Source organism: Bactrocera oleae, chromosome 6 (genome assembly GCF_042242935.1).
Source record: "Bactrocera oleae isolate idBacOlea1 chromosome 6, idBacOlea1, whole genome shotgun sequence".
Lineage (NCBI taxonomy): Eukaryota > Metazoa > Arthropoda > Insecta > Diptera > Tephritidae > Bactrocera > Bactrocera oleae.
This window is the reverse complement of record NC_091540.1, coordinates 50,283,625-50,298,476: the sequence shown is the minus strand read 5'-3', so window position 1 is coordinate 50,298,476 and position 14,852 is coordinate 50,283,625. Positions and strand designations below refer to the sequence as shown.

Below are 14,852 nucleotides of genomic sequence, written 5' to 3'. Positions count from 1 at the left end.
TATCTCGCATTGTATATGATCGAGCTACGCTATATGGCGTAAGAAATGTAAAAGATGGAACATCAGGAAAGAGAATATTCAATATTCGCCATAGTTTACAATTATCAAAAATATCGACGAGATATTGGAAATCGTCGAGTCCAAACATCATGTGAGCACTGTTTCCATATTCCAGGAGCTAAAAGTTTAACAAAATCCCATTTGGTACCCTTTAAATAAGGCTAAGTACAAAAAGAAATTCTATGTATGGATGCTACACGAGTTAACGCAAAAAACCGCATGGGCCATGAATGAATCAGATCCATTTCTGAAGCGTAGAGTTACTGGCGATGAAGAGTGGGCCACTTACGACAACGCCAAGTAACAACGGTCGTGTTCGAATCACGGTGAGCCAGAGCAAACGGTGGCCATGCCAGGATTGACAGTTAGGAAGGTTTTGCTATAAGTTCAAACTCTTAATTCGAACCTATGCTGTCAACAATTAGCCCGTCTAGATTAAGTAATGGCCCAAAAGCAGCTAGCTTTAACCACTAGGAGAGGAACTGAGTTCCATCAAGACAAGCGTAGCCCACACATTATGAAAGTGACTCGCCAGAATGTCTGGGAGCTTGATTAGGAGGCTCTTATGCATCCATCTTATAATCCGAACCTGGCATCTAGTGATTACTATCTGTACCTGTATTAGCTTACAAAACGATAAAGCTTAAGCTTGACAGGAATGAATACTTCATAAAACCTTAGCACTTTCTATCCAATTTAATAAAAAGCGATATTCTAAAAACCTCTATAATAGAACCATCAAATAATTTTATAAACTAGCAACTTTTCGAGTGCAACTAAACTAGAAAAATTTACCCAAATTTTGTCTCGATGAAGTTCTCTACCCATTTGTCACCCACGAAGTGCTAGCGCCCTTGAAAAAAGATCATGTTGTGAAATCAATTCTGTAAACTTTCCCATTACAATCCGCGTTTCTTAATTGATATAGAGACTCACCTTCATAAATGGCTGCACATGATTAATGGGTCTGTTGGGAAGACCAGCCATCGGCTGATAACCGCCGATCTGCGTGCTGCCCTCATCGGAGCTCGAATCGGCGGCGGTAATGATGACCTTCACTGGCGATTTTAAAATCTTCGTTGATGCTGTCGCTGCTGTTGTTGTTTTCAACGCACTTCGCGTTGTTGCAATCGTATCGGTGCCTGTCGGAGCCACTGATAAGCCCAATTGTTTACTGTTACTCGTAATATAATTATCATTGTTTTTGTTTTCCTTGTTTTTGTTATTATTACTACTATTGCTTACGCCACACACTTCGTTGCTGTCGATGTCGATGTTTTTATTATTGCTGTTGTTGCTATTGTTGTGCGCTTTAATTAGTTTTGCAAATTCTTGTTCTATCGTCGAGATTGATGTCACTTTCGGCGCATTTTCCATACAAACTGCTCGGCTAGACTTTGGCGTTGTCACCACCGCAGTTGGTGTTGTTGTTTTTGTTGTTCTCGGTAATGTATTTGTTTTCATGTTTATCGCACGACGCCTGCTTAGTTCACTTTTAGAAGCTATAATATCGCGTATTATTGTTGAACTAACAGCTTCGTCGCGAGCTGATGATGATGACACAAGCTTTGTTGTTTCGCTTGTTGTTTTAGCTAAGCGTGAGTTCGTTTGTGATAATGCAATTTCTGGCTTTGTTATTATCGCTTTTGGTGTTCCTGTTGAGGTGGTTGTTGCTGCAGTTGGTATTGTTGTTGCGTTTGTATCTATATTCGTGTCGGTGGAAATAGCTGTCGGCAAAGTTGTTGCCAGCTCTACTGTGTTTATGGGTGTTGTTGTTGTTATGGTTGTTGCGCACTCCTCAGCTGGCGTTTTCGTTTTTTCCACTTGTTGTCCACTGGACTTTGATTTGCGCGAAACACAGCCTAACGGCATGCGTCGGCTACCGTAACTCTTGAAGAACCCACTCGGACTTCGACTGTGACTTTGCTCGTTACGTTCGTTTTTGTTGCTTTTATTGCCACTATTAGACACCTTGCCGTTAGTGTTATTGTCGCCGATTTGTAATGATGAGTTTTTACACCACATACTACTCACACGATTGCCCATGCCGAAGTGTCGTACCTACTAAGCGTCCTTGCGGGGGGAGCGTCGGTGTAAATTTTTGTTTTTTTTTCGTAAAATATATACCTTTTCGGAAATTTTTTTTGTCTAGAAGTATTCAAATTTTGAACTACGTTTTGAAGTTTTTGAAATACTTTTTTCAATTTATTTGTTAATTTTTACATTAAGTTTTACAAATTTAATGAATTGTTCTTTCTATTATTTAAATTGTTTTTATTAATTTTTAGAAAATTCAACAAGTATAAAAAGTATTTAAATATTTTAACTACTTTTTTAAGTTTTTAATTTTTTTTTATATTATATTTTTTTAATTTTATTTGTTAATTTTTTATTAAGTTTTACAAATTTAACGAACTGTTCTTTCTATTATTTAATATTTTTATTATTAATTTTTACAAAATTCAACAAAAAAACTTTTTAAGTTAGTTTTGTAAAAATTATTTAAATTTTTTAGCTACTGTTTTAAGTTTTTAATTTCTTTTAATATTTTTTTTTTTTTTTATTTGTTAATTTTTTATTAAGTTTTACAAATTTAATGAATTGTTCTTTCTATTATTTACTTTTTTTTTAATTTTTAGAAAGTTCAACAAAAAACTTTTAATGTTAAAATAAATTAAAACGTCAATGTATAAACATTTTAAAAATTGTTCTTTTTATTATATAAATATATATATATATTTTTGTTTAATTTAAAATAGTTTTTAATATTTTTATTAATTTTTAAAACATTCAACAAAAAAAAAACTTTTAATATTTAAATACTTTAATATTTTATTAAATAATTTTTTTTATATAAATTTACGAAAGTAGTAATATTTAATCAATTAACTTTTGTCATATATTTATTTTTTATAAATTTTTAAAATTTACAAAAATATGTCTTTTAATCTATTAACTTTTCTTGTATTTTTGTCGTTTTTATATTACGAATAAATTATTATTTTTTAATTTTATAGTGTTTATTGGTATTTAACTCTTTTTATTTTTTAAGTTTTTTGAATTTTGTTTTTTTGTTTTTAAGTTTTTTTAATCTTTTTAATAAGTTTTTCTATATAATATTTGTTTTTAATCACAACAATTATTCTTTGTGTATTTGTAATTTCTTTCCGTATTTTGTTTTTTTACTTCCAAACACAATTCTTTCCCTTCTTACGTCTTGCCTTGCAGTGTTGGGTAATTTTTTTGATTTTCTTTCACATACGCTTCCGTTTTTGCGTCACATTTTATTTATTCTCTTTTAGACGAGAAACAAAACAAAAACACATACAAACAAACGTAAAATGTTGTTTTTGCGCCTTAAAATATGCACCGAGTGAGGTCACCGTGTGGCGCAATTTGTTTAACTTAGCAATAAATGCAAAAGCGCTTCGATCAGCAGATGTAAAATAGCGCCGAAATTGAAATTGTGGAAAGATGATTTATTTCGAAAGTGCTAACTTCTGTGTGTGTGTATGTGTGTGCGCATTGTCGTTTATGCTCGGTTATTACGTGTATAATTTGTGCGCTATTGGGGTGGCGTTAAGCTAATTGTCGAACCGGCGCGAATCTCAATTCAGCAAATACTGAAATGGGAATTCTTTCAAAACCGCGCCACAAGTCACAGCGCTTGTTCAGCGCGCAAAGCAAAGCGTTCAGCTCGGCGTTCGTGTGCTACGCAAACAAGCAGCGACGTAAGCACACACACACACACACATCCATAGAAATGTGTATGCACGAGCAAAGAACAAACAAAGCAAAACAACAAAATCGCCAAAAGGCGACAGCTAGCAAAGAGCCAAACAATCGAGCAGCCAACCAAGCAAGCAAGCAAGCAACCAGCCAGCCAACCGGGCAGTTAGTCCGCTAATGATACGACCAGCACTGCGCACCACTCAACCGCGCGACGCACCCATCGCCAATCCAGTCGTTGTCCCACTATCGCTGTGGACTCACAAGCACACACACATACATACATATAAAAGTCATTATTTACGCATACCTTTGTTGTTGCTGCTGCTTCATAATCGATTTATGCATATTTGTCTTTATTGTATGTTTTGTTCATTTTTCATTTTTGCGCTCGAATAGCACTCTAAATTCTCTGAAATTATCGAAAAATTCGACAACAACAATAACAAAAAAATAACAAGAAGACAAATTACAAATCACAACAAAATCAATTCTTCATGCGTTATCTCTCTAACGCTTTAATAATGAAATTAATAATTTTGGCGCGTTCACGCAAACGCTCGACGGCAACTAACGGCAACCGCAGGCATACAAAGTGAAAAATTAACAAAATAAATAAACGCACAACGCAAAGTAAACAAAACAAAAATCATGGAAAATTTAATTTGTAAAAACCTGGTGGCTATTGTTGTGTCTGCCATTGGCATGAAAATAACGCGGCAATTCTCGGAATTGAACAATGCGCGGATGCGAGCGTCGGTGGTGCCAACGGGTGCTGTGCGTGCTTGGGCGCTGCACTTTGAGGTCGAAACATGCAAATCGCCAACAACAAATAATAACTCGGGCAGTATGTGGTACTATAAATAGTCCAATTGCTAATCGCGTTTAACGATTTGCTTCTCTGACTAGTTACTTACTTACTATACTTGTAGGTATATACATTAGGGTAGATCAAAAAAACGATTTTTATTCGCTTGTTACAAGATACCAATTTCGAGTTTTCCGTTCAATAATTATTTCTTTTTTATTGAGTTATAAAATTCATAAGAAAACCAATTTGCCTTAAAAAAATCACTTCACTCAAACTTCAGCCGTTTAATTTATTATTAACAAAAAATCATATGTTTTCATGTAGTTGGAAGCGAGATTTGAATTTTTCTATTTGATAATAAGAACAAAATAGAAAACTGAAAGGTGTAGGACCTTCCCGTCACAATTAAGAGCTCATGCTTGGAGAGATTTTCTTAGAGGTGTCTAACAACCTATTTTTCAAAGTAGCAAGCGAAAAAAGAAAATTTTTTTGAACCGTCCTAGTATACATATATGCCTACAGTCGAAAAAATTGAAATCAAATAATACTTTGTAACTACGTTCTTCCCCTTAGCTTAACGATATTAAAATATAAAACAAAAGATATTCGGCAGTCAAAATAAAAGCTGAAAAAGACCTTTAAAATGAAAAAGCTCACATAAAATTTACTAGGTAAGCTTAAAAAATTATATCCACTTTTTAATTTCAAAATATCCTTTTTTTTGCATATACAATATATATATATATATATGTACATATATCGAATGTACACATGTTAATTTGAGCATATTATATTTTCGAAGATATGAGCGTATTTGTTAGAATTTTTTAACTTAGTGTAATCGAATAAAAAAACTATAAACGCGTCTTTCTCGAAATCTCTCTCACTGTTTCATAGTCAGTGAGGAAGAATTATCCAAAATGGCTGGATCAATTGACTTTAAATTTTCACACGACCTGCTTAGATATTTTTGTAGGATAATAACTTAAGGAATCAGATTTTTCATAATAGTTTTGATTTTTAGTGCCATTTTGATATTAAATGTTTTTTTCAAAAATGGCTTTTGTTGGTAGGCCATTTTGTCAAACATCAAATGTTTAACTTGTCCTTCGATCATTACCTGTATTCGTTTAGACCAATAAAAAAACTTTTTGGTTTTTAGATTTAAAATAATTTTAAGAAGACAAATCTTTCTCACCACCAGACACCTTTTTTCTGAAGTTCTCCTGGAGCTCGGCTAAGGGTTCAAGGGAATCAAAAAATGGATTTTATCATAAAAAATTATTATATATATAGTTAACAATCTTGTGATTTTGAATTTATTTTATCAACTAATTTGTTTTCAAGTTGGTAACCCTTCTTAAAATATCTCCAATAAAACTCCTTATGACAAATTTCTTCTTTAATCATTTTAATATAATTTAAAAAAAACTAAACAGGTGGCAACCATTAAAAAATATTTCTAACATACATATGCATGAGTTTAGTTTGATTTTTTGAGTAATTTAAATTAACAAAACATACAGATGGCACGCTTTCTCTACTTCAATGGGAGCTATACTCAAAAATATCTCCATCAAAACTCTTTTTGTAATCTGTAAAACATCCTTTAATTTATTACTCTGATTGAATAAAATATTAAATAGGTGGCAACTTTTTCACACATTTTAAACCTTTCAAGTTTTATATCGATATTATCAAATTTTCTTTACTATTTTTAATTTCATTGAAAAAAACATACAGGTGGCAACCCTTTACAAAAATATTCTCCATTGCTAGTCTTTACAGTTTGAAACACATGCTGGATTGTTTTTAAAGATTTTTGAGATAACCATGTTGTAGATAATCATTCAATATTTTTCTAAATTTCACTGAATAAAAAATGTATGTATGAATATAGCTGGCAGCACTTCTCAATTTTTTTTTTCTTTCAACTTTCTTTATTTTTTTAACTGTTTCGCAATAATTCTTTCAACTTTAATTTTTTTTTTTATTAATTGTAACCCTTTTCAAAAAATGTTGATGCTGTATATTTCGAGCGTAACGAAATCTCATTGCAGTCGATCAATTTTCTGATCCATAATAACAATTCAAACCGCATTCTCAACACCAAAACGTCGTGGTTTTGCACTTTCTCTTTAGAGATGTTCGCCACCAAAACCACAAAATTAGCACCTCAACTGCGCTACTTCGCCGCCGACTCGCGAACTCAAGGAAATTCAAATTTTTTCAAAAGCAAGCAATACTAACAAGCTGCACAACAACAATAAATACATATGTGAAAGAAGTTGTCACACACGCAGGCTTGATATATGTATGTACTTAACCCAACACCGCATGCACACATTCATATTTCTCCGCACTGCCATTAAACAGCCGCATACGCCCTGTAGCCCTTATGGCGACCGTGTAGGGTGTGTCGTGGCATTCCAGTGCGTGCGGTCGACACCAACGAAATTGTCATTAGTAATGTCAATTTAATGATTAGCTCCAACTAACATGAACATTAGCGCCTGAGGTGAACTTCATCATCGTCGTGTTGTTGTACGAAGGTGTCGACGGAGCGCTGCGAGCTTTCGTTAAACACGTGGATATGTGTATGTATGTATATGTGTGTTCAAACCTGATCAGTTGAATCGTGAATTATGGTTTAATGGCTTGATTATCGTGTATTTTTACATTTATTTACAGGTGTTGGCGCACACACTCACGCGAACACGCCTGTTACTCATAGTGTGTGGCTTGTCCCGTTTTTTTTTTCCTTCATTCAATATTTCTTCTGTTTGTTTTTCGCTGGGCTTGTTCGCTTGCCTATTTTATTTGTGATATTCCGCTATTTGCTTATTATTTATTCTTTTTTGCGCCATTCTACTTCTATTCGCATTGTAATTTCTATTCTATTTGTATTCTAAAGCGCATAGTATTATATTTATTGTTTGTGTATGTGTGTGCGTGTGTGTGCTGCTTTTCATGTGCTTGGCAGTCAGTCACATTAATTAAGTCTTTTAGTTATTATAATGTATGCAAAGTCATGACCTTTAATGAGTCGTTGCATACCGCGGTTGTTTGTCTTTGTTATTATAGTTGTTGTTGTGTTTAATTTATTACTTCATTATAACATGATTAAATTATTAAAATTAAAATACTTAATAATATGAGCTATTGTTATCTAAACGACAAAGTAAATATAACAATAAGTTTTTAATATATAAGTAATATACTAATAAATTAAAATTTTATGGAGGCAGTGAAGTCTTTAGTTGAAATCAAGCTAGATTGGCCATGTATTTAAACTAAACTTTTGTCCAAATCTATGCAGAGATTCGTTACAATTTTTAAAAATTTAATTTTATAATTTTAAATTAACTTAGGTCAGCTAAAAAATTGTTCCTTAATAAAATATGCGCAATAACTTAAAGAAAACATTATATCTACAACAAAAGTTTGAAAACTATACAATTTAGTTTTCCGAGTTCTTTAGTGGTGATTCTTTCAACCAAACAAACTGTTATCGGAATTCAACTCGTCTTGTCATCATGATAATTTATATATATGTATATAACACTATATTTATCTCGATTAGTTTTACGTGATACAAACAACCGTTAGGTGAACAAAACTATTATACTATGCAGCAACATGTTGCAAGAGTATAAAAAACGAGTCGAACTCAGTTGATTTAGCCACATCCTTCTGTCGGTCTATCTTTCCGTCTGTCTGTCAGTATATACGCAAACTAGTCTGAAATTTGTGGAAAGTGGATATTTTTTTATCTTCAGTTTTTTTGAAGATGACGTCCATTTAGTTACAAGAGTCCCTAACTTGGGTTATTATTATACGATGAACTCTTTACAAATAATAAGGAGAAGATAGTGTAAACGAATAATAGTTACCTAAGTGGTTTTTTGGAAAAACACCGATCTTAACTTAAACGCAAGATAGAGTTTTTGGATTAGGCGAGAGCGATTAATGACTGCAAGATCATAAAATCGTTAATATAATTAAAGTTAATATATACACATTTTCTACCGTGTGTTTTGGTAGAATACGATAGTAGATTTTTAGAAGATCTATTATAAATCTTCATTGAATACAATATTTATTTAATGCATTTTGTTCCCCAAACTGGCATTAAATAAATTAAAAATATGTAAGTCTACTATAATAAATTAATAAAGATTACTTACATTGCCATAACTCCGTATGGTTGATGGACTTAAACTGAAGAGCCGATTAATATGATGTGTTGGAGAACACCCAGAACTTGTTGAAGGTGATATTGATGAGGCGATTTCGGCAAAAATCGGTGAGTGATCTGCGAAAAATATTTTTTTCAGATTTTTTTTTCTTAGTTATAATTAATAAAACAATTTGTCAAATACGTGAAGAAGTCTTTTGCACAACAAGACAAATAGATAAAGAAATTTCTATATTACAATGTATTTCATTTAAAATTTTCTTTGAGGGAAGCCAAGCGTCGAAACTGCCTTAATGAATGGAGTGAGTTGTAGAGGGCATATTATGAACTTCAGAATATGCCGAGCTGGTAGCTATTGAGGACTATAAGAGGCAGACTATTGTGTAGAAAGAAACTTTCCTTATTATTTTAAGGAGAAAAATAACATTGGCTTCATTTATAAAAGAACTGCGACCACGAGGACCCTTCCTCTATCTTGAGGGTTTTCGTTTTTTATGTGCGTATATTATGCGATTGTCTGTTGAGAGACTAGCATATACTAACCAAAATCTTCAGAGATTAAACACACTACACACGCAATAAACGATTACTTATATTTGGGAAGCCTTAGAAAGCTTTTGCTAGAGTCTTATTTGGTTAATATTGTTGTTGTAGCTTAATAAAGAATTCCGAACTAGTTTTCTCAGAAAACCGGTGTACAGCACTTGACCAAAGAAAAGACTGAATCGGAAGACCGATTCGGTTATATACTAGTATTTAGAGCAGGGTATGTGATTTGGTTTTTCTGACAGAAAACCGTTTTGTCTTAACCCTAGATGATTAGCAATATATTTTTAAGAAATTCTAATTTACGGAACATTTCTTATCTAAAGACAAACTCAAGGGGAGCTCTTTTCTTATGAAAAAAGGCCGAACTTCTTCGGATTTAAACCACGAAACTCAATGTAAAATTCTAATTAAGGCCACCAAAGCTTGAAGTTTATATTTTGCCTCTGTAAACAAGGTTCAAACTGTTTGGCGCAGGCCATCCTAGGAGAGTTTATGCTCCTTCTGTTTCTTTTAATCGTGCCCTAATTTAATGAAAAAGTAGTTTCGTTCTTCTCAGCTCAATAATCATTGATATAACTCACCACTCATGTCCATCGAAGGCGACAGTTCCTTAGCGAAGCTAAATAAATCACTGCCACAGCTACCAATACTGCCAGTGCTATTGCCGTTATTATTGCGCACATCCGCCGTATTCAAGGTAATACTCGGTTTACGTAAGTGAAGAAACTTGTTTGTGCCACACGATGGTGTGGCGGTGGCTGTCTGTATCGACAGGCCACCATTGCTGCCATTGTAGTACAGCGAGGAGCCGGAAGACAACTGCGATGACGGTGAGGCGCTGCTGCACACCACATTCGGCAGTTTATGCGACTCCAGCGGCGAAGCGGATTTCGGGAACGCATTCGCTGACGAGTGGTATTGATGTGTGGCCGATGTTGGTGTCGGCGTTTGATGGCGTTTCAGTATTGGCGCAGGCGGCAGCTGTGATGGTGAATGTTTGTAATATGTTGAAGGCGCACCACACGAGTCACCCTGTTGTTTGGGTATTTGCAAGCGTAGCGTCTGACGTGCGGCTAGCCTACGTGCAGGCGCATACTTGTGCGCTGCTATTGGTGTGTTGCTATTCGTTGTGGTGGTGTTCGTGGCTGTGGCGGAATTGTGGTGGTGGTGAGTTGGTTGAGTATTGTTGAATGTGTTGGTTTGCTCGTGTGGTGTATAACTCATAGTATGGTGATTGTTGTTGTTACTGCTGTGGCTTGTGTTGTGGAAATGTGGATTGTAATGATAGCTATTATTGTTGTTGTTGTTTAGGTGATGATGGTTAGTATTTGGCGTCGTTCCTGCCGCCGCACCTGGTGTGACCAGTTGTGAGGTCTGCATCTTCGTAAGTCAAGGGCGTGGAGAATTTCTGAGTGGGAGCGTTGTTTGTTTGCGTTTTTAGTTTGCTCGAAAATGAGCGCTGCTGAGAGCGCTTGCTAGGTGCGTAAAGAGCGCCGCGCTCAGCGTTGATTTTATGAATGAATTTTCGACACTTCTGTTTTTCTTACAAGTTCTACGCGTACACAAGCGCGTGCTTTTTATAATTATAATTGTTTGATATAAATTTGTTTGCAAAATCACTTTTTTTTGTGTTAATATTTTATTTTTGCTGCTTGAAAGAAAGAAAATAATAATTTAATTTATGTCGCTTTCTCGCTATATTTTGTGCTTCAACGTGCTGCACTCTTTAATCCGCGTCGCTTTCGCGCTTCTAACAATTTTAGTAGCCGCAGATTGCGAAATTAATTACATATAATATTATTCCTTTTTTCATTTGTTTGTGCGCCGTCGTTTCATTGGCAGTGCAAGACGCACCAAATATGGGTTGCTAACATAAATTAGCACTCAAAGCCTTCGCACTTCAATTTTTATATTTTTTTTTATTTTATTAATTGCTGTGTCGTGATTTTTTAATTATTTTTATTAGCTTATTTTTTATTTAAATTATTTTTTTTTTGTTCACACATTTCATTGGCGCGAAATTCCTTTTTCATTTACAAGCTTTTGTTTTTAGCAAGCAGCGCGTCGCGCTAGGTCCGCCAACGCCGCTAACGCGCGCCGCCAATTGTGACCCACTTTTGTCACTACCGAAAGACAGAAACAACAACGCACAGGAATTGCACGAAATCGCACACTTGGCACCTTGTAAAAGCGTAATTTTGCCGGCCGCCAATACGGCGCGTCCAAAGGCACGTATGCAAGTACATACAGTTATAGACAAAATAATAGTGTCACTTTTTTGAAGTATAAATATAATTAACTTTTGGGAATTCTCGGAGCTATTGAGTGCTTAGTGAATGTTATTAGTAGTAGTAACAGTTCTCAAAGGCACTTCTTCAGTAACACTCAAAGCAAACGGTAAAATAAATAAATGCTAAAAATTAATCAAAACTGTAATGGCGTTAATTATAATTGTATTCTTATTTTCAACAACAAAACAATCATATAAGTATATTTTAGTCTTCGATTTGTGTTATAAGCAGTTAATTTAAGATTGTTGGAATAATTTAATGCTCGAAAACCCTCATTATTAATGTCTTATTGCGCATTAAACCGCATTCCAAAAAAGAAAAGTCACGTCACTCGATTCCGACAACTTGAGTCAGACACTTTTCTGCATTTCCCTTCATATCATATTCTCAAAGTCTTCTATGTCCAAACGTTACATGGTTGTAATTTCTAATAAAGAATATTCTACCAAATACTAATTATAGCCTGAACAGGGTAAACTGGGTTTGTTACGATACGGTAACACCGAAAGGAAACGTCAGGAACCCTATAAAGGATATATATATAAATGATCTGCGTGACGAGCTGAGTCCATTTAGTCATATTCGTCTGTCCATCTGTAAATATGCGAACTAGTCCTAGTCAGTTTTCGAGATGTTAGATAGATTGAGAACACCAAGAAGCTACCCATTTGTTGGAACGGCTGATATCGAACCACTATAGCATATATCTGACATACAAACTGAACGAACGGAATAAAGTGTCCGACGAAATTTTAAAGAGCAAAAATATTATAATTTTTATAAGATATGTGAAAAGTTTTTTTCTTAGTTACAGTTAAAGATTTCTTTCTCATTTGTAATAAAGACTAAAATGAATAAATTATATGAATTAATAACTGTTTTTTATTGACTTTTATTTAGTTAAATGAATGGCCCTATTGTTTTGACCATAACTGTATGTACATAGCTACGTACATATGTAGTTGGTCAGCACTGCACATATACAAATGCAAATTTTTAAACTTTTATTTTTTTTATTGCTATAAACATGTGCATGCATTGTATTTACGCCGGGAATCAAGAGAAATTTGCATTATTCATAAAGCGCGGCGCTTGAATGCACCGATGCAAAGAGATAGCACACAAATAGGCCTACATGCATACATACACACATATTGGCACATGTCCATATATTTACAATAGGGTGCAATTTCCACCAAACATGGACGACGTTGTTGTTGTTTTTGTTGCCAACAGCTGGGTGTGACATTGGTAAGACATTGGCGGTGCAATCGGTGGCATCTGATGAGCCTGATTGTTTCGCGGAATATGCGCCACGCATGACTGTCGCCAGTTTTGGCTTTGTTAACGCTCATTCACTGCGCAGGCGTGGGAGTCGCGCATTAATTGTGCTCATTTCACGGCACGTACACATAAACATATGCAGCTATCGACCAACAACTGCTTTCAACTTATTTTTTATGGTCTTTATTATTTATTTGCTTTTTGCTTTGTTTATTTGTTTTAAAGCGTCATTAATCGCATATCATTTGGCGTGCAGGTAGAGCTGTTTTCTGGCCACACACACACACACATGCATGTATGCATTAACAAATGTAACACAAGTGTTTGCTCACTGGCTACGTTCTGTTGCCGCCACTTTCTGACTTTGTGCTGCAAGTAAAAGAAATAAAGAGAAAAAATTATTTATTTTTAAAAACAATTTGCTAACACTCACACATACCTATATATAGTCGTACATACATACTGATATTCATTTATACAATAATCATACTTTAATACGCTCCGAATATGCTGGATGTAGCACATTGTGTGTTGATAATAAGTATCCCATATTGTCTAGTGGTTAGGATATCCGGCTCTCACCCGGAAGGCCCGGGTTCGATTCCCGGTATGGGAAAATTTATTTTCAATATATATTTACAATTTTAAATATTTTTTTCAATGTTACGGTTCAAATAAATTTTCAAGAAATTAAAACTAATGCTATTTTCATATGAAAAGAATAATTTTTTGATTTTATAGCATATTTATCCAGTCAGGGTGTAGGTTGGTAGTTTACCAGTTGTTAGTGTAGTATGAAACTGGTTTCAAATTTACCTTTTTGTTTCAAATACTATTTAATTGAGTTTCAAAATCTATAAGTCCACCACATACATAACATTGCATATTTGTTGGAAACTTACTACAAATTTAATATCTATTATTTTAGGTGCGTCGGAGTAATCAATTAATTAAGCTTTTGGAAGACAATAATGCGATAAATATATTTTATCCCATGATATTTAAGTTAAAAAATAACAGTTTTTTCAAATATTCAAATTAAATTTTGTTAACATTAGTATTTTCTAACTATATTTAATCTTATACTGAAAAGCAAGTTTCTGAAAAGTTTTTTTGTAAACAGATTTTGCTGTGAATGCCGTCATGATATTTAATTTATAACAATTTCTTTAAAAACTATTATTTTTATTTCCACACGGTATTATAACACCCTGGGGTATATTTAGTTTGCCAAGATGTTTGTAACACCCAAAAAGAAACGTCGGAGACCCTATAAAGTATATACATATATTTATAAATGATCAGCTTGACAATCTGAGTCGATTTAGCCATGTCCATCTGTATGTCTGTATACACGCGAACTAGTTCCTTAGTCATTTGAGATTTCGATCTAAAATTTAAAACAGTCCTCGTCCACTTCTTCACTAAATTTGGCATGGGTTATTTATTAAGCCAATAGTACAATCTTCGGAGAAATTGTTTAGAATTGCTTAGAAGAAGCTAAATTAAATCAAGTATTTTAATCATCAGGTCCTTCAATAACATTATCTGCCCTTGGTCAACGATCTACATATTTTCCAGATTGGGTAATCTTTATACATACGACTTTTTTGTGGAAAAACAAAAACATATTGTAGTTCATAGTTCCGGGGAGTCCAGTTCAAAAAAATAATGAGTCTATTTAAAAGAAACTTTCATTAATTCAGATAAATAACTTCAACTGAATCCTTTAAAAACGTTTAAGGTTCTTACAAAGTCCTATCCGATAGGTTTCTTATAGTACCCTTTCCACAGATTTCATTCATCGATCTTATTCGAATGAAGAAATATTTTTAAATCTTGAGGGAGAACCTATCGACTCTTAAATAGATATAGAAACAATTATAATTGAACTCTCAACATACATTATCATAGCTATTAACAAGAACAG

The 14,852-nt window shown here is 33.9% G+C and overlaps 1 protein-coding gene and 1 non-coding gene across 3 annotated transcripts in view; one reads left to right on the top strand and one right to left on the bottom strand.

Moving 5' to 3' along the window:
* The window catches only part of Sarm (sterile alpha and armadillo motif), a 113,619-nt gene extending 102,675 nt beyond the window's left edge, over positions 1–10,944 (bottom strand). Inside the window, exons 1-2 of one of the 2 annotated variants that reach the window (XM_070112090.1) lie at positions 9,929–10,944; positions 8,788–8,915 (exon numbers count right to left, since the gene is read on the bottom strand). In XM_070112090.1, the coding sequence (XP_069968191.1) occupies positions 8,788–8,915; positions 9,929–10,727 (927 nt within the window). In that variant the 5' untranslated portion in view covers positions 10,728–10,944. The remainder of the gene's footprint in view (positions 1–8,787; positions 8,916–9,928) is intronic. The other variant, XM_070112091.1, reaches the window with a different exon arrangement.
* Positions 10,945–13,466: 2,522 nt separating this feature from the next.
* TRNAE-CUC (transfer RNA glutamic acid (anticodon CUC)) lies at positions 13,467–13,538 on the top strand. The gene has a single exon. It is a non-coding gene; the product is annotated as a tRNA-Glu (tRNA).
* The last annotated feature ends 1,314 nt before the right edge of the window (positions 13,539–14,852 follow it).